We start from the raw sequence: 25,389 nt of genomic DNA on the forward strand, positions 1-25,389 counted from the left end.
TGCAGACGCACAAGGCCCTCAAGAAGTGTACTGACCCCGACGAAGCCGAATATCTCCGGGCGTTAATCGATGAGCTGCGTCGGAAGTTGGGAATTGCACCGACTTAGTTGTTTTTTTTTTGTAAGTTGAATGGTGTAACTTTTTTTTATTAATGCGTCGCCATTTGTTATTTAGACGTTTTTTATTTACTCGTTACTCGTTATTTGAAAACATTTAAATTAATTAAACAAAACAACAAAATGATGATGTGGCGCGCCATAGGGCGCACCTTAGGGCGCCCCACTGCAGGTGTGGGGGAAGGAGGATAAAACTGATGACGTGGCGCGCCTTAGGGCGCCCCACTGCTGATGCCCTAAGAGCATTAGCAATGGGGCGCCCTAAGGCGCGCCCTATGGCGCGCCACGTCAGCAGTTTTATCCTCCTACCTCCCCACATGCAGTGGGGCGCCCTAAGGCGCACCCTATGGCGCGCCACATCATCATTTTATTGTTTTGTTTAATTAATTTAACTATTTTCACATAACAAGTAACGAGTAAATAAAAAACGGACTAAATAACAAACGGCGAAGTTTTAATAAAAAAAAGTTACATCATTGAACTAATAAAATAAAATAAAAAACTAAGACGGACCAATTCCTAACTTCCGACGCAGCTCATCGAGTAACGCCCGGTACACTTCTTGAGGGCCCTGTGCGTTTGCAACATCGTCCTTGCCATCGACGCTGTTGCTAACGACTCAAACGCGGTGGTCGTCTAGGTCGGGAGCTCTACCGGGACCGGAGCTTGGGTTGCAGCGGTCGACGATGCGGTCGCCTTCCCCTTGGCCTTCGCAGCCTTGACGCCGGGAGGACTCCGGAAGGACACCGGTGTGCCGGAACTCCCTTGTACGCGGTCGGCGGCTTCACCGAATTGTAGAGGTCCGCGATGCGTTCCCAGTACGCGATCTGTCCCTGGTTGTTCGCGAATATCGGATCTTCCGATATATCTACCCAACACCGGGCCAAGGTGAGAGTTGCGTCGTCGTTGTAGTTCGTACGGCCGGGGGCGTACTCATCGCAATCACCGGGAGGCGGCAACTTCTGCGCCCGCTGCCGGTTCCGCTTCTTTCTGGCTGGGGCGAAAGCGGTCGCGGCGGGGTCGGGATCGGCCGCTGCTGTTGGGCGGTGTAACATCCCAAAAAAAAAAATATATACTTTTATTTTAATATGTCGATTGGAAATTTCATTTATGAAATTTAATTGTTCCTACTTGATTGAGTTGACTATGTGGAATAAATTGTCATGAGTGATTTGGAATAAAGTGTTATTTATATTATTCAATGTGGGTGATTAATTAAGTAAATCATGCATTTTGTTCTAGCCAAATAAAGTGGCTATTTTCGGCCCCCTCCAATTATTGTAAACTATATTCTCTTTCTTGGATTTTATTAATTGTTTTGGGATATTTATCCAAATTAAATCCAATTAAATCTTGTCACATTTTATTCCCTCACCCCAATTAAATTAAGAGTTGAATAATTTCCTTGTGGAAATTTATTTAGTTGTTACCTATTTTATGGGAGTATTTTCCTATAAAGAAATTACCAAATTTAAACCCTATTATTATTTAATTGAGGATTTAAATAATTTCCTTGTGCACCCTACTAATTTTCGCCCCCTCCTTTTATTTCCTACTTGGAGATTTAATTTATTTTGTTCCCTTGTTTATGGAATATACATCGTTTTATTTCCTAAATTGTGAATCTATTTATCTCCAAGTAAATACTAAATAATTTCCTTATTGAATTTCTATTCATAATTTTCGAAATACTTGTCTTCCTTTTAATTGTGGGATTTTATTTTATTGGCCTCTATTTTATTCCTCCACAATTAATTAATTAATGGGATTAAACCTAGGACTATATAATCACCTAAACTAAACCCTAGCCCCCACCTCCCTCATAAAATTTCGTGCCTCTCCTCCCCCTCTCCACATCCTCTCCAAAAACTTCCTCCACCATTGTTCTTGCTTCAATTGGAGTGGATTTTTCAAAAATTTCCGGTGAATCGTGTCAACGTTTGTTTCTACCGTTTGTTTTCTTGATTCAAGAAGGTATAACTAAGTCTTTCTTCTCATCTTCTTCATTGAAACTTCATTCTTGAATCCTACATGCATATAGAGGGTGTAGGATTGATAGATCGAAAATTTAATCGGTGGGAAAGTGTGATTTCATAAGAACTTTGATAGTTATGTGTTTTTTTTATTGAATTCATGTGAAGTTGAATTTGAATTAATTGGTGAATAATATGAGTTGTATGCAAATTGTGTATGAGGAACGTGTAAGCATGATTTGGTGTTTTCGAGCATGGAAAATCGGTGGTTGTGTTGTGGAAGTTTTAAAAACCCTATTTTCGAATTTGAACCAGAAATCTGTGATGCACGACCAGTGACTTATGATCTGTATTCGACCCTTCAAACGAACGAATTTTGCTACGAAACTTTTACTGAGTAAACTTCAAGGTGTTTTCTGTGTCTCGTGTGAATTTCAGGCCGTTTTATCGAAAAATGAATTTTTAATAAATTTTTGAAGTTGACTGCGCAAATCTGCCAGAAACGTGAGTTCTCGCCATGAATGTTTCGTTTTCTGTTTGACTGACCAAATGACCTCCGATCGATGTGATTCTTGAACTATATGCAAACTTGAAGTGTCTTCTGTGTTTTGTTAAATTTTCAGCCTTTTTTGGGCATCGTATGAATTTATGGTGAATTTTTCAAATGAACTGCGCAATACTGTCAGAAATTGTATGTTCCGACCAGAGAGTTCAATATATGATATGACTAACTAAATGACGTGATTTCAGTGTGAAAATTTTCATGGATGAACTTGATTGTGTCCTCTGTATTGTTACCAAAATTTAGCATCTTTTGAGGTCGGGTGTATTTATGGTGATTTTTACAAAACGGTCGCGCAGTTCTGCCAGTTTTCTGCCTTGATAAAATGACACTTATTTTCAAGTTTTAAAGTATTATATGATGTATGTATGTCCAAGGAACGTGCCTAATGATGTGATCACGGGTGATAAGTTGAAATATATTACGGTGTGTTTTTCCGTCTTTGTGACGAACTTTGGGTTGGGTTAATTGAGAAAAACGATGAGAGAGAAACGATAGGACATGCATAGTAGTATGATTTTTGTGGAAGGCTGACTTGTGTTGTCGTTGTCAAGGGTGATTGTGTATTCGTGAACTCGAGGAACGAGAGTTGCCATAAGTTGGATTGTGAATTGTTAAGCGAACGAGGTGGGCTTTCTTTTCAAATCTCTTTATTTTTCCGAAAATACTATGTGGCGTTATAAGGGTGGTTTAACTTGTTATGTCATACCATGGTTTGTTTTGATTGAGATTGTGTGCCTGATGCCTAGTTCGTATGAGTTTACTCCGTTAGGCTATATGGCTGTGTTGTGAAACGAATTCGGGTCTGAGTAGGGCCGCAAACCCTATCAGGCTGTGTACACTGGTGGGATCGTGAGTCGTCCTTGCTAGTCGGCCGGTCTCGTGGGCGAATAGTGTGGCCACACTTTCGTCGCACATGGAATGATGATTGTGATTGATGGATTGTTGAGAAAGTGGGGAGATTATTTGACTGGCCAGTCTATGAAATGTTTTTGTGTTCTCGTGGTAATTTCTTAATCTCATATAAAAACTCGAGATCACTGATATGGATGACATAACTATATAAAATGTTTTCGGCATGAGCCCATTGAGTACAACAAGTACTCAGCCCTGCAATTTCTTTTAAAATTTTGCAGGTTGAGCAGGATGTTGCGAAGGATGTTGAGCTAGCCTTAGGACGCGTTGTGTCTTCATACATAGGCGTGATCCTTGACTCTCTTTAAACCTTATTTTCCGCTGCTATATTTTAAACTATGTCTCAAGACTTTAATCTTTTCGTACTGTGGTTGAACATGTATGGTTGTGTTAGGTTTTCACCAAGTAATTACGTTATCTTTTGAAAATGGTGTTCTCGTGAATTAAATTAAATGGTCTACTTTAGAAGTTAATTGGTTTTCTTTAAGTTATTTTCTCCGTTTTTTTCTTTTAAAAGTATTTATTATAAGCCTTTTCTAAGTGATAGTAAAATTTTAACCTTAAACTTCTTTAAACTAAAATGTCTTTCTTCCTTTAAGTTAATTAGGATTTTCTTTTAAAAACGTTATACATGCATGTCGGTCACGATCGCCGCGTTTGTGGTACCCCTAGTATGGGCGGTCGTGACAGGCGGTGCGGAGACGGCTCCATGTCAGACAACACATACGATTCCGTACTGAAATCGGGATCGTAATGGGCGTTGGTGTCGAACGAACGATAATCGCCGGGTTCTGTACCCGGCCAATGCGCCCCTGCGCTAAACGTAGGACTATTGGGGCTTGAATCCATTTTCGTAGTAATTATGTAATTGTAAGTTTCGAAAATGAAATCGAGTGAAATGAAATGTTACAAATGAACGATATTTATAAAAAACGAAACCGCGTGTCATCGTCCGCGGTTGATCGTCCGCGACCTCCACAATGGGGCGGACGATGGCGCGGACGATAGCCATCGTCCGCGCTATCCTCCGCGACCGAAGTATAGGGCGCGACTATCGTCCGCGCCCTATGGCGCGCACCCGCAACGGGTGCGGACGATGGATGGAGCGGACGATGCGCGCCATCCGCCCATTGCGGATGCCCTAAGGAGAGGGGGGGAAGAAATTCATGTAAATTCAATAAGAAATGTTTCACTAAAGCTAGTATTTCCAACATTGGTATATTTCATTTGGTATTGTGCTCAATATAATTTGGACCGAACTGAATAACTAGACATCATCAGATTCACATAATTATTTATCAACCAGAAAATGTGCATTATTAGCATTAATTCAAAGTTTCAATCTCATAAGAAAAACAAGAACACAATTAAAAAAATGGTGGCCATGGGACCAACTCCTCCTGCTGAACTAAACTAAACCTTATCTATCCCATTTCTTTCCCCTTCTTTGATCCTCAGCACCACCTGCCCCTCCCAACCATTCTTCTAGTTTCGCTTCCCGATCAGCCTTGAACTCGTCGTAGTTCTCATACAACGACAGAAAATGCTGATGAGACAGGCTCTTACTCAGCTGCGACTCTTCTTGCAGTTCCCTGCCATTCTCATTTGACGACGGTGAATCCAAAGTCTCTTGCTCTGCTACCATTCCATAAGGCCTACTACCTGATGTGGTGGCGACTGCAGGGCCAATATCCGAAGGACGCTTCCTGTTCTTGGACTCAAACGCTTCATCAAAGCCCGACTGTGACCGGTTGAATCTCTGAGCTCGTCGTGTCACCGACTTAAAAGCACTGGACAGGTAACCAGGGCTCCTGCTGCCATCCTGCTGCGGAATACGACCCCACGAGGCTGGAGACCAGGAGCTTGTTCTTGCAAGAAAGCCGGTGTTGGAGCTATACATTAGCCCTCTTTTTGGCTGCTTGGCCGATATGATGGAAAGGGATTTTTTTATATCTCTGAGCATTTCATCTGCAACCGGAATACCACATTCCTTCATCGACTTCAACATTGTCATGGAATCGTCAAGATCTTCTGTATGCAAAGCTGTCTCACGTGATTTTTCAGAGACTTTGTTCTTGAGATCGAGAATGTTGGGAGTTACATTCTGAGTGTGGTGCTGGATATAATAAAGCCCCACAGAGGGCTCGTTCGCCACGAATTTTAACATGTCTGCCAATTTTTCGTTCATCTCCACAAAGCCATCAATTGTGGAAAAACCATGCATCTTCTTGAAGGCAACTGGCTCCTCATCACTGGATAAAACCATAAGAAACATATAATTTTAACTACTACGGGTTCGTTCTCTTTGGTTGTAAACTTATCATGGGAAAATGAGAGAAGAAAACCTACTTATTTATAAAAAAAATAAAGCCATAAAGGGGTAACGCCTCCTTATCCCTCATTTTCACACCATTGAGAGAAAATGACAATATTTTCTGTCGATGGAGTGAAAATGAGAAATAAGAAAGGGTGAAATACTTGTTTATGTATAAGGAGAGAAAGGAAATGAGCAATTTAAAGGATAGAAAATTCACAAATGGATACTCATCCTCCGAATCTCCCCACATGTCAGGACAATTAAATCAGCGTACTACCCACCTCTCCCCACATGCCTTCCACTAGCTTAACAATCCAAGATTTGTCTAATTGGAGCCAGCCAGTACACAACAAGAGAAAATAGGAAAGACTAAGAAATTGATAATGCCTATCAAGGGAAAGGTATATGCTAACGAAGGCATGATATGACCTCTTGACGTTTATTGCTAAAGAAAATGTAGTAATCTCACCATTTGGATCAATGAGCATGTATAAAACTAAACTAATGGTTATACAGAAAATATATAAATGAAAGCAAGTTAAGAGTTTGGAAACATTGAGGAGCAAGAGAAGCAAATATCAATAAGTCAAATTCACAAATAGGAGACGTCTAATATATTGTTCTAAGCTGCAGGCTCATAGCTAATGTGAGATAACTGAATTTTCTAAATCTTAATTTGTTTCATTTATATCATATCTGTATAACCTTTACTTTAATTTTATACTCGACCATTGATCCGAATGGTGAGATTACTACTGTACTTTTTTTAGCAATAAACATTAAGAGGTCATACATTCATTAGGGCAGACCTTTTAGTACCTTTATAGGCTTCATCAATATGTCATCAGGTTGCAATCTTCTCCCTAAACAGAACTACAAAGTCAAGTTACATAGACATCAGACTACATGAACAATAAAAAGCTACATGTGTGTCCAATTACATGAACATCATGTTTATTGTCTCAACATGTGCAAAAGCATCCATCCAAATTATCTATGAAGTTTCCATTTACGCCTCTTATATCATCATTATGATGCAGAATAATAACATCTCTTATAACAAAATAGTAGTACTACATTAACGATGGGGCCAATAGTACCCGGGAAAGCAGAGCATTTCTACGTTAATACACTTCTCTAGCAGGATTCTCACTATAATATCTATAACTAGCTAGAATACAAGAAGAAGTGAAATCATACCTGCTAAACTAAATAGTAAATGCTTCTAATATTACATATCTTCAATTAAATCTAGAAACTACAATTGAATAATAGTAGGAAACATGGAATATGATGACAGTGGAGTCCCAAATGCCAAAGCCATAACAGAATCCAGATTTTATTTAGAAACAGTGTATCGCCCAAACTCGGAAACTCATAAATCATCACTCACTAAAGATTAAATTAACATACAATTTGAAATCAAATAAGAAGTTTAAAAAGCACATTGATTCAAACCCCCAATCAAGCGAGCGTATCAAACCACCAAACAATTTCTCCCCCGAATTTTCCAAATTAACACACTTTTCTAAAGAACTAATAGCTTTTTGACCAAAGAAAGCTACCTGCGCATATGAAATGATCATACAAAATTCAATCCAGCACCCAATTGACACAATTTTACATCACCGATTCATCTTTTGAAATGGGGAGCCCGTCGAAGATTGGCATCTCGATCCAATCAGCTAAATTACAACTCCTACAAAATGGAGTATTGCACAAATTGAAGGAAAAAAATATACTATCAAGCACAAAATTCTTGAAATTAAACAAAAATCGGTAGAAATAGAAATTAGATACAGCTGCGCTATAGTAATAATTGTTTAAATTTTGAGTGAAGCGCTTTTCTGAATAAAGGCGTTTTTCATTCCGATATTTTCTTCTACTGAATGAATAGTTAATTGGAGGCTGAGTCAGACACCACGTCATCAGGTTAGTTTAGTTAGTTAAATGTTGAGTCAGACACCACATCAGCAGGTTGGTTGGTTAAATACCAAGTCAGATGCCACATCAGCAGTCTGTTAGTTAAATGTTGTAGTACTAGTATGGAACTGTATTCAAGTTGTAATCTTTCAACATGAAAAATTTCATGCTTCGCCTTAATACTTAATCTCTGCAAGTGGTAGCGGAGCTTTTTAAGTTTAGCACGTCTCTTGGTCCGGACTCCGGAAACAAAACTTAGCTTCAACTCCATATATTTTGGTCCTTGCCAAGTCATGAACAAATGTTACTACAAATTATTATTCTTGTAGCTTACAAAATTTCCTCTTAAGTGAAAGATAATGCGGAGATAATTCATTGCAGAGTGTGCTTGATTTCTAGCACCTGCCATTTCCAAACACCAATTTTCAAGAAAGTACACAATCTTGCAACAAATGGAACAACTGCAACTAACTATTTTTGAGATGTTTGATGTTGATTCTGAAGCCAGTTGGAGAAAGATTGGAGGGTGTTCATGTCAGCCCTATAATGTTTTTGAGTGAATTCAAGTAGGGTTGGCCATGTGAAATCTGGATATACTCTTGGATTATCAGAGTCCACTAATTCAGATGGAGGCTTCACAATCCTATCCATTTTCGGACATAGAAAGAATGCAAGAGATTTCCTAGGACACTTGCTGTTCACCACTGCCCTGTGCAAACAGCTCTTGTATCTCCCATTTGATAGTGCCTAATAACAACAATAACAAGAAATTATTATCAATATATATATATATATATAGTTTATTTCCACAAAAGAAATAATAATCTGATTTTGATTGTTGTACTTATATACCATGAATGTGTCACCAATGTTGACCACAAAGACATTGGGGTTGGGAGAGATGGCTTGCCATTCATCGTCAACAAACACTTGGAGCCCATCGACGTTGTCTTGGTGAAGGATGGTCAGTGAAGTCGGGTCGCAGTGCGGCCCTGTTCCTAGGGTTAGGTCCGGCTTCTGACACGGCGGGTAATAGTTCAGTCTCATTATTGATTCGTTGTCGTCGAAGAACTCCTTGAAGTGAGCATGCGGCACGCCTAGGCTAACGGCTAGGAGTTCCATGATCCCCATCGAGAGTGCGCTCATCTCACGACAATACTCTTGATAAATACTCCTGCACATAGTTGAATATGTCATTTTTTCGTACTTTATTCTCTTTCGGTGCTTTATTGTCGGGGTATGGAGTGATTAATTGTAGAGGTGGTATTTCAATTGCGACCACCTTGTACAGTTGAATAGACTGTCAAATCAAATTAGAGCCGATGACTTTTGTCTACTCACAACTATTCTATTTCTATATAGTACTTTTTATAACATATTGTCACCATTAGCCCAACATAACCTCTAAATTCTACATTTTCTTTTTCTTCCAATTTCTTCAAATTCATGATCGTGATATAAAGTCAATAAGTCACAACCCACATATAATAAATATAGAAGAAAATTAAAGTAGTAGAAAAAGTAAAACCAAATAGTAACATGATTGCCATACCCCAAGTGTGCAAAATCTTGACCCACAGTGGTGCGAAAGTAGTGTTCAACACTAGTCGAAGAGCCCTTTTGAGAAGAAGAATACTCAAACGAGAGAGTCTCCTTCCATGGCAGCTTCGAAGAGAATCTCCCAATGAAGCTGCTCGCATAGCCACAGTGCTCACCCCTCTTCCTCTCAGCCTTAATCTTCTCTTCAAACGGCCGCTCGAAGAACTCGCCCATGAAACCGTGGGCGTCCGCGATGAGCCCCGCGTCCACACCATGGTTCACCACTAGGAAGAAGCCGTGCTTCGTGCATGCCTGGCCAATTAGCTCTGCCGCTTCTGCGGAAGCGGCAGAGTCACCGGCCAGGAAGCCGCCTATGTCGACCACCGGTGCGTGGAGCTGCGGTGGGTTGGGCGAGGGCTTCTCGTCGTCCGGCCATATGAACTGCGGTGGTATGTGGGATTGATGTGGAGAGACTAGATCGTCCAAGGTTAAATTGTTTTTGTGTTTTTTGTTGTGGGAGGTGGAGGTTTGGTTCTTGATCATGCAAGGGATAGTCATATTTCTATTTATTTAATTTTTTTTTATTCTTGGTGGAGAATGAGAAGAGGAGGATTGAATGCAAGGAAAAGGTATGCAACTTTACATGGGAACAAGTGTAGGTTTATAGAAGTATATATATATAGGGAGGATGGAGGCTTGGTTCTTCTATGTGTGTGTGTCTAGTTGTTCTACTATCATTTTACTACTCAGCTACTCCCTTCGTTTCTCTAAACTAGAAGCATTTTTTTTAGATACAAGATTTAAGAAAATTGTGGTATTTGTTACAAAAGAAGCATTTTTTTAGATATAAGATTTAAGAAAATTGTGGTATTTGTTACAAAAGAAATGACTCAGCTATAGAGTGACATCCCAAAAAAGAATATAACTCAGCTATAGACGAGTATAGTATTTGGAGAAAGTGTTAGGAGAGAGAGGTTTGGGAGCATGCACGGATAGAACGGAAAAAGATTTTGTATGAATTCGAAATAATTTAAACGTACTTCCTTTTTATGCATGAATTGTGGTATTTTGATATAGTTAAAATAATAATAATAATAATAAAACAAAAAAATGCAATAATTAATAAATAAAAAAAAGTAAGGAATCTTGATAGTAATAGTCGCCTGACCTTCTAATATTGTCCGTAGAAGAAACAACAAAAAGTATTATTTGAATGTGTGGTAATAACAATGGAGGCACACGTGCTTGGACCCAGCACTACTAGTAGAATGATAAAACAAGGCTAATAAATCTATCCACGGTGTTTGTTTCTATTTTCAGTATGTTTGGAACTAACTTATAGTAGTACAACTCACTATTTTGCAAGAACGCACACCATGCAAATTAATTTCATACATTATGTCCAACATTAATTACAGCTTAAATTTACTTAGTATAAGTATTTCTCTTCTAACTAATAAAATAACCTCAGATGTGTGTCGGGTATAAATGTGGACAAGAAGAAGAGGGGATGATGTGCGTGGGCATCGGGCTGAAGACATGTGGAACGAGTTGGGTGAGCTGCGCCATGCCATGTCTAACAGGCATGGCACCGAGCAAGTATGTCAATAAGCACGCCACACGAGTGTAGGGCGTTGTGCACTGAGCAAACCGCCCTAGATCGATTGTGTGTGATTTTACAGGGTAGTTGAGGTACCACTACTGATCCTCTTAAAAAGAAGGGGGAAAATTGTTCGTGATCGGACAAAAATCTAATGACTCAGCTCTTCCAAAAATAATTCCCAGATGTATAATCTCCGCATCAAACTACCAAATATTTCTATATGCAGTAGAGAATTTGAATTGGTAGCCTATTTCTAAGCTTATTATGTCACTTTGAAATTTAATTTAAATATCCTAATTATATTAATCAGGACTAATCAGTATGTGGATCTTGATTGATAGATAGTCAAGATTGATTTTCAAACAAAATTATGCATTTAACTTTTTTATATATCTCTTTCTTTCTTCTTCAATAATCCTACCCCCTATTTATAGATATCTAACTCTCATGCTCATTCACATCTTGCCAGACTAGCCATGGTACATATGTTGAATTTATTTTATGCAAATTTGTTCGATATAATCGATGTTTGTGCCGACAATATACACATTTATGTTTAACCATAGCATATTTTTTGTTTTGCATCAAGCCGTATATCATATCGTTCTTAACATTAAAAAAACAATTTCAAAGTTAAAAAAAGCAAAAAATATCAATTATCAAACAATCAAGATCAACTGATGATATAGGTGTGTAGGCATGCACAAGGGTCGAAAACCGCCGGTTCAGGGTCATGAACCGGCGGTTCAAGGGTCGGGGAATGTATGAACCTGAACCGGCCCGCCTAGCTCCCGGCGGTTCCGGTTCCGGTTCAAAAAACCGGCGGGTTACGGGGCGGTTCAAAACCGCCGGTTTTCGGCTTGAACCGCCGGTTCCGGGCCGGTTCGACGAATTGTTTTTTTTTTTTTTTGCATTTTTCAACTTTTCAATTTTAATCAACTTACATTACACTTTTCAAGTTTGTTTTTTGTATGAAATGTGAGTAAATAAAATTGAAAAAAATACGGATAAAGTTGCAATTTTATTGAAATTGCATGTTTACAAATTACACGTTACAAGTTACAACAATTACAAATTGAAAACATATGGCGGTCTTGAAGTCTTAAACAAAATTTAAATACAAATGAGACTACTAGTGAAGAACTAATTACAAATGACAAGAAACGATGTTGAAGTTCTTAAACGTATAAGTGTATTATATATATACTCTTAACCGGCGAAGAAGATCTTTCTACATAACTAAATTAAGGACACCTTTAGCAATTCAACTTTAAATGTTGAGTTTCGTCTAACAATCAACAAATATAGTAGAATTGTCAAAAGTTTCCCTCATTTAGCCGTATAGAGAAATATACTTCATCGACTAGAGTATATACAAATACAATTATGTAATTGTTTTTGCATATACAAAAACATATGGCGGTTCAACCCTAAACCGGCGGGTTGTCCACGGTTTCCGTCAGAAAACCGCCGGTTTCTGACCGAAAACCGGCGGTTTCTGACCGGTTTTGCAGGCCTACACACTGACCCTACGGTCTAGCCTCTGAAAAGTTGCCGGAACCGTCAGAAACTGGCTCCCGAACCGGCAGTTTACCCCTCAAACCGGCGGTTTACCCCGCGAACCGCCGGTTCCAACGGCTATACTAAACCCCTACGCGAACCCTACGAACCCCTAACCTACGAAACACTATTTAACCCTTTGAACCGGCGGTTCGAACCGCCGAACCGCCGGTTTTGAACCGCCGGTTCAGGTTCAATATATTGCCGAACCTGAACCGGCCCTTCCGACCCTTCAACCCTTCTGCCGGTTCAACCCGCCGGTTCCGGTTCATGAACCGGCGGGCCCGAACCGGCGGTTAACCGCCGGGCCGGGTCGGTTTGTGCATGCCCGTGTGATGCTACCTAAAACTTGGGTATACTATATAATCACATTCTCATAATAATAGCATACTACTTAGTAGTAGTAGTAGTATTAGTAGTAAGAAATAGTATAAAACATCCTTTTGTATATTGAATAATGAATTTTGTGCTCCAACTATATTGAGACAACAGCAAATGAATATCTACTGTCCCCATGCATGACAAACAAAAACTTATATCAACATCTCATTTCTAGTTCACTTTTAACTATTATTATCTCAACACCAGCAGTGTGCTTAATTGATAATTTGAATAAACCCACCCTTACCCACGTGATCATGTCTACTTACAGTCATACACATTACAACTGAAGAAGTGATAGATTTATATAAAATTTGAATTCGTGTTTTTTTATATGTTAAAACTAAGCCAATTCATTTTATATATGTTAAAACGAAAAGTGCAAAGCACCAAAACAATTATATTCAATGTTTTATTATATTTTTAAATTTTAAAGTTATGATAGAAAAGCACACATATGTGTGTATGATTAAAAAAATATATTGATAATATCAACTTTTCATTGACATATTACATCAACAATACAAAAAAGGTAACAAAGCAAGCTACTAGTACTAATATAAACGGAAGCAAACTGAGGCATCAAAAGTTAATTTGACGTTTGGGTAGTTTGGTTCGATTCTCATTAAATTCACTGACGTATGAACTGTATTTTCGTTTATTTGAATGAAAAAGTTAATGGTAAAAGTATCAACAATACAGTATCCACTTTTTTATATTGATTTTATAATATCGTGTGAGTGAAGTGAATTAGTATAATGCGAGACTTAATTATCATTTATGGTAAAAGTGAATGTGACTTTTATTGTGGGACGGACCTAAATGATAAAATGTGACTCTTACTATGGGACTGGGACGGAGGGAATAATATATTTTTTAATAAATTTCGTTCAATTCATATATGTATAAGTGGGTATTTATACAAACTAACACAGACAAGTTAGTACTAAGACCATCCACAACGCGTCTCGCGCCGGGCTCGCGTCTCGTCTCGGAGAGACGAGACCCCCGTGAGACGCATTGCAGCGCCCATCTCGTCTCTATCTCGCGCCCGTCTCGTCGCGTAGCTCGTCTCGGCGAGACACGAGACGAGATGGCTCGTCACGCGCCAGGGACACGTGCCACGTCCCCATGCGTGCGTGACGCCCACTCGCTGGCCCGCGAGTGGACGTCGTCACTGATGACGCAATAATTCGTTTTTTTTTTTAAAAATCGATTTTTAATTAAATTTTTTTTTCAAACGGTAATATTACCGTTAAATTTTTATTTTCATTTTTTAAATTTTTTTAATTTTTTTACTCTATAAATAATTCTATTTCATACTCATTTCAAACACAAACACACATTTATTCCTCTCAAATCCTCTCTATCACTCCAATTTCCATCTTCAGTCAACTAATTGAGCACATTTGGGAAAATTTTGGCGGAGAAGATTAAATTATGTCATTTTTATTTTTTTAGAATTTTAATTATGTCTTCGTTTTTTTAATGTTAAGTTGTAATGTTGTTTTAATTTTAATAAAGTGTGTTTGTTTAAATTGAATTGGGTTTTAAAAAAAATTTATAAATTAAATTGAATGAATAGTAATTAAGAGACGGTATAGAGACGGTTAAGAGACGGAGAGTTGCAGGTTCCGTCTCTTAGTTAAGAGATGGAGGAAAAAAGGATAGTGGGGCCCTCAAATAGTGCTCAAATAGTAGTTAAGAGACGGTATAGAGACAGCGTTGTGGATGACCTAAGTCACAAACTTGACTTGACACGACGACTATATTTTATAAACACCTCCAGAGGTAATTAACAAATGTATCAAATCAACTGCTAAAGCAGCCCAGCTGTTACCACATAAAATGGAAACTGATGCCCCTCATTTGATTCATACAGTTATAGTATAATCATTATTCTTGAACTTTGATTACTCTAGATTCCCCCTCAAGTCATCCAAATGGGGAGGCATAGTATGCCTCTTATATGTAAGAAAAATGTATAGGAGAGGGATGTTTGCCGAAGCTATTCGAAGTGGAGAAATGAAAAGATCTGTTAAAATTTAGAATAAAGTAAATGTATAGAAGGATTAGACTACAATTACGAATCATGAATTCCAAATGAAATATGTATGAATTTGTTGTGAAAATACAATCCAAAATTCGCTCCTTAAGACTCAACCCTAAGATTGCAAATCCATTCAACAAATAAATCCACTGTATATTCGCTATCTATGGCTATAATAAATGATCCTAATTTATAGTAGAAGTATTTTAAAATGAATTCTATTTTAGTCAATACTCACGTATGTATGCACACACGTTATACTTGCACACCATAAGCAAATTGCAAATCGATCCTTTAATTTTGCACGCAATTTATGAGACTACTTGGCATAAATTTATCAAATTTATGACAAGTATCAAAGGTGAACCAAGATATACTTGAATGTGTACGCATATGCTAATTCTGTTATAGTTCTATTGTCAAATATCAGAAATGTGTATAGATATGTTAATTCTTTCATAGTTCTATTGGCAAGTAAGTACTAGTATATGTGATGGCAATTTATAAAGACTGATAACACAAACTCACGTTATAACTATTCAAACAACATAGTACTCGCTCAGTCCCAAGGAAAATGACCCCTTCCTTGGGCGGCCTAGGTTTTAAGACATCTTTATTTTATGTGTTAAGTGAAGAGGGGGAATATAATAGAGATAAAGGTGTTTTCATTTTTAGTATTTATGTGATCATTAAAATATTTATTAAAATTAGTTTATGTGATCAATTATAATATGATTGGATAGTATTATTGATTAATAAAACCACGTTGTGAAAAAAAGTTAAACATGAGAGATACCTTCCTTTCAAAAATGAATTAGGAATCTACAACTAGTCATGCAATTTAACGTTTCTTATTTTCTGCTCAATTATTGAATCCAAGCATTTATAGTGTATATAAATAAAGTGAATTATGATAACACAAGAACACACGGGTCACACATTAATACTTGATGATGAAATGAAGTCACATTGAATTATAGTAGTGTATATATGAAAACATAAAGTGTAAATGTATGATAAAAGTAAGTAACAAAAGAAATTACATAAATAGTAGTATTATCTACAGTTTTTATCATTCGAAACTCTATTATTAGGACAACCAAATAGTGTGTCAATGCTAGGCTTTTGCATCACTATTTATTAACATAGAAGTCGATTGATTGCGACTACATATCGAGCTAGCATAAGCATGCATATTATAGTAGCGGATTGAATGCTTTACCAAAGATATGAAAATATTCTATAAGCAGCAAACTGATGCGGAATCATAGGGCCCTACTAATTTTGTCTCCTTTCTAATTTTTATGAAAGTAATCAAACTTAGGTACTCCTTTTCTTTTATTATTCTGGCCAAACAACGAAAAAGCAGATAGATGTATAATTGCGCAGCTTCAAATCAATTCCAAGTTCTATTTCACCTTTCAACAATTTTAACCTAATGGTATACTGTAGAAAAATGGTCCTATGTATTAAAAGTGATACTTTATTACTGTATTACGCAAAAACTGTACAACCAAAGGCGCTAACCATGTGTGGAATATAAATTGAATATAAAATACGTGATCCAAGTTTGAAAATTATTTGTTCAAATCAAATGTTAACCTATATTATTTCTATATAGTTAATATACCACCTAAATATAGCAACACATGGAAACTATTCCTCGTAAATCTTAAACCTTGTCCAATTATTGTTGGCAATTGAAACTAAAAAAATACAACTATCCACATCGGTGTACAAAGGGAACTGAAATCACTATATAAGTCTCATGAGTCCCTCCTCCTATCACCAATTGGTTTTAAGATGAAACCCATGGATTTTTATCCTGATATCAGAGCGGGTCGCCGACTGTGATTTGAATAAATCTGAAACCGAAAAAATGACTGGCCCAGCAGTATAACTGGACTTAAAAATTTGGGCCAAGTGGTCCAACCGATCGAAAAAAATTGAGTCAGTTGTCCATTCGATTAGAAAAAAGTCCATGTTCACATAGACCTGCTGAAACCACTATATAATAATTTTATATCTAGTTTCAATTGCCAACAATTATGACCCAACCCGACCTTTCGGTACATCAACAACAAACATACAAGGATGGACACTTAATTTAACAGGCTATGGTAAATTTGATATGCAGTGAGATAACATATATGGCGATGGGCGAACCCTTGGGAGAAAGAGGTAAAAAAAACAAAATATGTATTATACAGCTTCATATGTTATATGCTAATTCAACCATGATCGAGCCGAGCCAACAGAATTACCTGGGATACCTTTGCCAGGAATAGAAAGATAAGGTGATGTGGGGAGAGAGAGGTCCACTGGTAAAGCAACAAACATTGTGGAGGAATGGCACTATATTTCATGCAGACAAAATTGAAGGTGGGACATAATTTCTTAAGAACCCACGAAACCGTCAACAAACAGCTATTTATTTGGATCTCAACTCAACACAAGAGAACAATACACAAATTCTACATGATTTGCTTAATACTGTCAATATTTATCTATAGCCTAGACCATCACAAGTAAATTTCAAAGACCACACGATTAGCCTCTCCTATAATGGACAAAGATATACTCCGTAGATCATGGATCCACTTCTCAGGTAAAGACAAAAAAAAGCACATCTTAAGATTCGATCAATTTGCTTATCACAGAAGATGTATTGCCATGATTTATTTGGTGGGGTTCGTGATGAAATGGTTTTTGATGTTATTGTGGAATGGGGAGCAAGCACAATCTGCACTTGATCTAGGTCTGGGGCTGATGGTAAAGTGGTTTCAAAAGTCTGTGGCTGTTAAGGTAAACTGTATGGTGAAAGCAAAAGAGGTTTTGTCCGCACAACATAAACAAGGTTTCCCACTAACACGTGAAGCTGTTGGCTAGTTGCTGCTTATTGGATTAAGTACCATCAGATCAACAAATTTTATTAGTTTCTGAATTTAATTCAAAGCTAGTATCATTTTGGGTCCTATAACGTGCAATATAGTCAATAAAATTGAGTTCCTACCTCAAATTGAATCCAGCATACTTTTAACTAAAAACTGAATATAGTACGAAAGAACTAAAATGGCATGTTGGTAGACTTGTGGGCAGAGGTTTTCAAAGCTTTGTTCACTCTGTCTACGATTGAAATTTGTTTCTGGTGGTTTTCGACTCAAGTGAAATATAATCATTACATTAGTTGATGAACCCACCACCCCAAGCTTCGATTATGTGCAATATAGTCATAGTTTATGGCTCTCATGTCCGTATAGTGTCGGGACGTTATGCGCTAAGTCCATGTGCATTGTTCGGAATATGAGTATTTTCATTGACAGCCCCCCACCTCCTCCAGAGTGGTTTACCAAGTAACGAATGCAAGAAGAACTAGATCAGTGATAGATTAGAAATTTACCTTCTTTAAAGCCAATCATGCTGAATAAGTGCCAAGGCTCCATCACAAAAAAGGTTAGACAATCCGTTTCAGCTCCATACAGTCCGTGAGTTAACTTGGCACTGTTCATCTGAAAAGAACAAAGACAGATCAAAAGAAAGCATAGAATAAAACAAAATAAAGCTATATTCGAAGCTGAGAGGTGGGATCATGCTCGTGAACCTTACACAAAATTTCCCTTAGTTAGAGGTCTACATACACCAAGTGCACTTATTTGATGATATAAGGGCAAAACAGCCCAAAGAAAAAAATGAATTTGACTCTTTCGAGCTGAAATGCAGGGCACAACGACAAGATACTATGCAGCAAACACAAAGCCACACACGCACACAACATACGAAATAATATACAGTACTTACAAGTTACAAGTGCTGTCAACCTCAAGTGAGTAGTGACTGTGTCCAACTGATCCTGGTCATCGTTTGCCCATTAAATGCCACAACAAAAAACTATAGATATTTTCTGCATAACCAATTTGTAAAAAGAAAATGAGAGTGACATCAACTCATAGAGAGAGCACTAATTAGTGCCAGATTCATAAGGATCATAGGTTTGTTGATGAAGCTAGGGCTCTGTGAGCATCTTTAAAATCATTAATCAAGATTTCAAGTACAATCGGGATCACATTTCAGGGTCAGCATGGCATCTTCACTGGACTTAACTTATAAAACTGAATGGAAGTAAAGAAAGGTATATAACTACTCATCCTAGAGAGAGAATTACTAAGAAGGAAAAACAGGTCCATGAAACACTACTCATCAGTTATCATCCAAATAGAAGTAAATGTCAAACATGTTACCATAATAAGCTAAAGATTCATATCAATGTCTGAAACCCAATACTAAAGATGGGGAATCTATCATTATAGTACATGAAGGCCGTAAACTGCTAAGTAAAAGGGCAGTCATGTAACTACAAAACAACACAGGATAAATTTTGTAATTACAGCACATCCAATTTCAACATTTTGCCTTCACCATTACTTATCCTACATAACTATCATGAGGCTGTAAGATGTCCATAAGTCATCTCTTGTTTACAGACTTTTTATAGTTCGAGAAAGCCAAGCTTCGTAATCACATCGAAGAAACCAGATTATCCTGTTCGGCAGTCAGTTGTGAGAGTGACCCCTTCATCCACCTCTTCAGCATCTCTAGTGCGGCTTTAGGCTGATCCATAGGAACCATGTGTCCAGCATCATGTACCTATATTCAGAAAGGAAATTGTATGGACAAATGAAAGAGCAAAATGTAAATCAGCGTAGCAGTGAATCTACATATTAAAATCTGAGAAAATTAGGGGAGGAAGGAGGTAGAAGACCTTTAAGAAACTCAGAGGACCATAACTTGTCAACAATCCTGCATCAGAACCATCAACTTGAAAAGGGACTTCAGGGGATGATTCAAAGTCATTCTGACCACTCCACTGCATTGCGTGTACCCATCTTGAATTACCTGTTCATAGAAATGATTCAACACAGTTTTGTCAATGAACTTCAATTTGGATAATGTCACTTCTCCCTGATCAGGAAGTAAAGTAGTCTCACCAAGCCAGTTGCAGATCAAATCATATTCTCCAGCATAAACCAGCATCTTTATTCCATCCTCAAGAAGAGCAGGGATACCAGTTTCAAGATTTCTCATCCAGTCCATGAGCATTGCCTGGTAAACAGTAGGACTGCACGAGACAAACTCTATATCTCCAACTCCAAGCGCTGTCCTCACAGGTTTTTCATTGAGGAACTTCTCCAAGTTTGAGAAGTCGTAGCATAGACTGCCTATGCACTTCTTTCTGATATCATAATACTGCAGGAAGAAAGAGTGAAGCATCATCCAAAAACTTATAGCTTGAGAAAGTAAAGACCTAATTTTTTGAAAAATTATATGCAAGGCACAAAGCCTCTATCTGAAGAAAGGCAGAAAGCCCATGTCATTTCAAAGCTCAAAGATGCTTTGGGACATGGTAAGCATAGCTCGATGAGTTTTATGAGTATCATCAATGAGTTCAATTTGTTGATTTGATCCAAGTTCATCCCAAGAATAAATTAATACGATTACAGGTAAATGTTCCTGCTGTTATTAGTATATTTTATGCACAGCAGTTATAAATCAGGAGATAACCCAGACATAGACGAGTTATATGCTTCTTACATTCACATCGCCAGCATGTGAGATAATTGAACTGAATATTGTGTTGCAAACAAAATAGGCCGCCATGCAAGATAAAGTTCCATCAGTGCCTGAAACAAGTGAAGGAAAAACGTTTAAGCTAACCAACAACATAGCTACAGAGTGATAGAGCCACTCCAAGCATATAATAAATATTGTCATAGCTGATTTACAAATAAGGCCTAACAGCTTAAGCAATGACCACTCACAGAAGACAAACAGACCATACTCAGAAAATACAAAAATCATTGTAACATAAAATATCAAGAACAGGAGGATGTATAGTACCACAGAGCTTGATCGCTGCTTCACATAGTGGAAGCACTTTGTTGATACGATCATGCTCAGATTGCGTAAGTATTCCCATATCAAGAGCATAATCAGCATATGCAGCATACTGGATTCCTGGATCCGTTAGACCATTTCCCATAGCAAATCCCTGTTTAGCTTAGATCAGATAAGATATTCAACACAGCCACATAAACAATAAAATTAACAATTCAGTAATACCTTCAGATTCACATGAATTCCTTCCCCTTCTTTGTTTCCACGGTGGACGCGACCAGCAAAAGCAGGAATATAATGTCCAGCATATGACTCTCCAGTAATGAAAAAATCATTATTTGCTAGTTCAGGATGCTCCGTAAAGAATGCCTACAGCAGAACTTAAGAGTGAGAACTCTATTCAATATTTAAGTTTTATTTTAGTCTCTCTTTTTTTCATCTAATGCAATTCCACATTAATCATAAAAAAGTGGAAACCTGTGTATAAGTTATGCACTGTACAAAAGCTTCATAAAGCGTCACAACACATTATTTCTTCCATCACTCATCAGTACGTGATATTCAAATATTTGCTTTTGGTTCACACTACCAGAACTTAAATCGCACAGAGCTTCAAGAATAATTATCATCATACACCTCATTTACATTTTAAGTTATTGAGAGTTGCTATGGACGAACAATCATTTTCTTTGAGATGAAACATATCAAAATCAATGCCAGTATTTACTCCTCCACATGCATCATCATCAGGTACAACTAGTGAATCTTTTGAGGGTTAACTTCATAATGAAACAACACTCTAAAAACCTGAATTGCCACATTCTTTGTCAATGAGTGACAGCAGAAAGCTCTAGTACTTGGCATTTAATGGCACTCTATTATTTGAATTCTCTTTTGTCAGACAAAAATCTTTCCGCTTGAATGACTAATATCAAAATTACTAAGATAGATGTAGATACATTCAAATTCTTTCTGAGAAATAGGAAGCATAACAAAGACCAGATGCTCTTGTATGAGAGGGTGCAAGAGGGAAACAAAGTAACAAAACTAACCTGTATAAAGTCATATAGGTCATCGCTGACATCATGTTCATTATGGCGAATGTCACGTTTATCAGAACTATAGCTAAATCCAGTTCCAATAGGTTGGTCAACAAATATAATATTTGAAACCTGCAAAATCATCAAAGAACTTTATATCACAAACAAGTGTTTCTGAAGCTTGACACTTAGGGCACCCACAATGGGGCGCCCGATGGCGTCCATCGTCCTCGGGCGCGGACGATGGCACCATTGTGGGTGTCTGCCATCGGGCGCGCCCGAAGCCCACGCCCAATACATCGTCCGCGGCGTATAGCGCAGACGATGGCCATCGTCCGCGCCATTGTGGGCGCGGCGAACGATAGGCGTGGACGATGGCACGCATTTTACTTAAAAAAATGCATTTGCCGGGGTTCGAAATTGCTTGGAAGACAATAATCCTAACCATTGGGTTACACACACTAGTTGAGATATCTTGAAAACTAAATTGTTTTATACATTTATTAAGATGAAAATGTGATAGAAATTAATTTTTATAAAATGTATTAATTTTTATAACATGAATTTTTCTAATTTTAAATCCAATTACATTACTAATAATGTGACTCTACTCTTGACTAACTCATAAGCATATGAACATTAATTTTTATAAATGTATGAACATTAATTTTTATAAATGAAATGGAGTTTTTTTCCAATTTTTGTAGTTATTTAAATATTTAAATAAAAGAAAATGCATAGGGCGCGCCATAGGGCGCGCTTTAGGGCGCCCCACTGCAGGTGGGGGGTAGGAGGATAAAACTGATGACGTGGCGCGCCATAGGGCGCGCCTTAGGGCGCCCCACTGCTAATGGCCTTAAAAGTGTGAATAGATCGTCGACATATCAGGAACATTGTAAACCAAATTCAGCAGTTCAAACATGGCACCAAAAAGTTTAGAACACAAAACATTAACAATTAGCATAATTCCGCTTTCAAGGAAAAAAACAATTAGCTTAATTCAGATAATAAATCAGTAGGTAATAGTATATTTTTAATCACCAGAATTAACCAAGTATAATACCTGGTCCCACCCATACTCATTTCTCACAAGAGTTAGATTATCAGCAATAGTGAAGGGGCCATTTTCGTAGAAAAGAGCCATCTCACTGCTACAACCTGGCCCACCAGTCAACCAGATGACAACAGGATCTGTGGTGCTATTACGAGACTCAAAGAAGAAGTAAAACATCCTGCAACCATAATGCAAATAGCACAGTTTGAGCATTGGGTATAGTGAGAATATCAGAGGCTGCAGAAAATCAAAACATTTCCATAGGAAACTTTACAAACATTATGTTTGAAATTATAAAATTTAAGGAACATGCTCTCGAATATAGTTAATCAGACAATTGAAAAATGGAATCCCCACTTGACATTGCTCATGAGGTCAACAAAGTTAATCCCAAGACATATGATCACCGGTATTCTAATTATCAGCTAGGTCATGGCAACAGAAAATGTTAAATGTCCAAATTAAGATTCAGGACATAGTAACCTTGCATAAAATATCAAGGCCAGCGCATACAAACCAACTAAACAGATCCAAATATCCACATTTAGCGTCATTAGACAGAAATGCAAACAAACATATCCAGTGAGTGTAAAATGATGATACAAAGTGTTCTCCGTAAATAAGTAGCAGCAAATACGTTCCTAGAAAGTATTTGTACAAGTAGAACAGTGACTGCACAGAGAAAGCGGCTCTACCTCAATTAACTGCTGGTACATCCGAATTAATTAAACACATGTATTGAAATGGTCATCGCAACAATGTACAATGATAAAATCACGAAACGTAGCAAAATAACAGTCATGGTGCCTTAACTCGATCAATGTGAGCAAACCACGTTTTCCTCACTCGCGAGTCGCGATATAGCACATAATAAAAATATCTATCACACGCGATTAATCGATATAACATCGCTGATAATCGAGGAAAATTAGTCAACCAACCGTCATATTTCTATAAATTGGCTGCTTATGCGAGTCAGTTACTGATTACGAATTAATAAACGTCAACAAAAAAAAAAATTCGACGGCAAGGAACTTGTAACTTAAAATTCAATTTCTGAAGAAGCTAACCTGGCGGCATGAGAATGCTCAATCTTATAGTAACCGGCATGGTGACCTAGTTCCTCAGCTGCGTTGGGATCCACCGAATTCGGAAACCTAAATCGCCTCTCGACCAGCCTCGCAGTGTCGGGAGAAGCAACCTCATCGTCGACGATGTTGATCGGATGGTTCGGAAACAAATTGAGGTCGTGAATCAGCCGCTCAACCGAAATCATTGACAGATTCGGCGGCGGACGGAGCAGCCCGACGACGGAGGCCGTCGGCGAGAAGAGGACGACGACAACGACGAAGATAGAGAGGTAGCTTCGCGAAGACGAAATCATTTTTTCGTGAGCTTGCGACTATTTGCTAGACTGAACTCATGCGTTTTTCGTAGTTTTGTTTGATATTTATACCAGAATCTGTAATCTCCAGTTTCAAGGCTTTGATCTTTAGATCGTGGGGTATGATGGGTCCGGCAAAGTGGAAGATCGAAGGGCTATAATCGTGCTCATGGTCTTTGCGATTTATGTGGCCCCACAATTTAGCATTAATAATTAGGGCATCCACGATAAAAATAGGCAGGCCACAAACTCCTCCAGCTACATCATCAGCACTAAAAATTCTCCTGTCACATCATCAGGACAATCAAATAGCCTAGCCACATCACTCAAAATTATATAAAACAAATAATTGAGAATCACACAAAATACGGAATTAAATTTACGACACAGATACGAGAAAATTCAATTATATTATTTAAATTAAAAAAAAATACATTAAAAAAATTACATTAATTTAAAAAAAATACATTATTTTTAAAAAAATCCCGACCTCCGCCTCACTCCTCGTCTCTGTCGCCGCCGGTACCCTCCTGTCGCGGTGGCCTTCAAATCGTCACGCATGCTCACGAGCAATGCGTGAAGAAAACTCTTCTCCTCGGGGTCCTCTGTCGCCTTCCAATCGGCTAAGATCTTGACCATCTGAGCACGCCTTTGTTGACGCGCGAAGAATTTGAGATCCTCTGTCGACTGGCCAAGGAGGGATGCCGACTGGACCTCCTGGGACCCCCGGCGCCCCCCCTCGCCTTCCGTTACGTTTGACCAACCGGGCGAGTTCGGCGAGCGAACGATGGAGGGGATGGGAGCTCCTGAGCACCCTCGGGGAGGTCGTGGGAACCGCCGCTGCTGCCGCTATAATCACCGGTATAGTTCAGTCGTTGCTTCTTCGGCCAGCCAGCGTCGACACCTGCCCGAAACTTCTCGGAGTCGTTCAGCACCTCATAGCAGTTCCAGTAGGTGAACTCCTTATACAACCCGGGCTGGGGGAAGGCTTTCTCCGCTATCCTCCTGCAGTCATCCCCCGTTTGGCCACTGCTCTGCATGCGGAGAGCGTTGGCGTACAAGCCCGAAAATCGGGAGACT

General features: G+C 38.3%; 3 protein-coding genes across 7 annotated transcripts; all 3 read right to left on the minus strand.

Moving 5' to 3' along the window:
* Positions 1 to 4,848: 4,848 nt before the first annotated feature.
* Positions 4,849 to 7,850, minus strand: LOC121748430. Of its 5 annotated transcripts, none has more exons than XM_042142789.1 (3): positions 7,449 to 7,850; positions 6,693 to 6,756; positions 4,849 to 5,818 (listed from the first exon to the last, which is right to left on the minus strand). In XM_042142789.1, the coding sequence occupies exon 3, from the start codon at positions 5,788 to 5,790 to the stop codon at positions 4,987 to 4,989; it is 804 nt and encodes a 267-aa protein (XP_041998723.1). In that variant the 5' UTR covers positions 5,791 to 5,818; positions 6,693 to 6,756; positions 7,449 to 7,850; the 3' UTR covers positions 4,849 to 4,986. The 5 variants fall into 5 exon arrangements, with proteins under 5 accessions (XP_041998723.1, XP_041998724.1, XP_041998722.1 ...); XM_042142790.1 differs by having other exon boundaries at positions 6,703 to 6,746; positions 7,449 to 7,849; XM_042142788.1 differs by having other exon boundaries at positions 6,703 to 6,756; positions 7,449 to 7,849.
* Positions 7,851 to 8,061: 211 nt separating this feature from the next.
* LOC121748429 (gibberellin 20 oxidase 1-D-like) lies at positions 8,062 to 10,111 on the minus strand. The gene is made up of 3 exons (XM_042142785.1): positions 9,359 to 10,111; positions 8,659 to 8,980; positions 8,062 to 8,553 (listed from the first exon to the last, which is right to left on the minus strand). The coding sequence occupies exons 1-3, from the start codon at positions 9,901 to 9,903 to the stop codon at positions 8,278 to 8,280; spliced, it is 1,143 nt and encodes a 380-aa protein (XP_041998719.1). The 5' UTR covers positions 9,904 to 10,111; the 3' UTR covers positions 8,062 to 8,277.
* A 9,007-nt stretch (positions 10,112 to 19,118) lies between these two features.
* On the minus strand, positions 19,119 to 24,373 carry LOC121746929 (serine carboxypeptidase-like). Its single transcript, XM_042140888.1, has 9 exons — positions 23,996 to 24,373; positions 22,935 to 23,103; positions 21,884 to 22,003; positions 21,057 to 21,200; positions 20,835 to 20,985; positions 20,529 to 20,617; positions 19,925 to 20,183; positions 19,699 to 19,832; positions 19,119 to 19,583 (listed from the first exon to the last, which is right to left on the minus strand). The coding sequence occupies exons 1-9, from the start codon at positions 24,307 to 24,309 to the stop codon at positions 19,455 to 19,457; spliced, it is 1,509 nt and encodes a 502-aa protein (XP_041996822.1). The 5' UTR covers positions 24,310 to 24,373; the 3' UTR covers positions 19,119 to 19,454.
* Positions 24,374 to 25,389: the final 1,016 nt, after the last annotated feature.

The sequence above is a fragment of the Salvia splendens genome, chromosome 9 (genome assembly GCF_004379255.2).
Source record: "Salvia splendens isolate huo1 chromosome 9, SspV2, whole genome shotgun sequence".
NCBI lineage: Eukaryota > Viridiplantae > Streptophyta > Magnoliopsida > Lamiales > Lamiaceae > Salvia > Salvia splendens.

Coding starts and splice junctions, on each gene's coding strand:
- LOC121748429 (XM_042142785.1), bottom strand. CDS start 9,903: ATGACTATCCCTTGCATGATCAAGAACCAAACCTCCACCTCCCACAAC. Junction 8,981..9,358: donor CAAGATTTTGCACACTTGGG/GTATGGCAATCA, acceptor AACTATGTGCAG/GAGTATTTATCAAGAGTATT. Junction 8,554..8,658: donor ACATTGGTGACACATTCATG/GTATATAAGTAC, acceptor TGTTGTTATTAG/GCACTATCAAATGGGAGATA.
- LOC121746929 (XM_042140888.1), bottom strand. CDS start 24,309: ATGATTTCGTCTTCGCGAAGCTACCTCTCTATCTTCGTCGTTGTCGTC. Junction 21,201..21,883: donor ACCTATATGACTTTATACAG/GTTAGTTTTGTT, acceptor GTTCTGCTGTAG/GCATTCTTTACGGAGCATCC. Junction 20,184..20,528: donor CACATGCTGGCGATGTGAAT/GTAAGAAGCATA, acceptor TTCTTCCTGCAG/TATTATGATATCAGAAAGAA.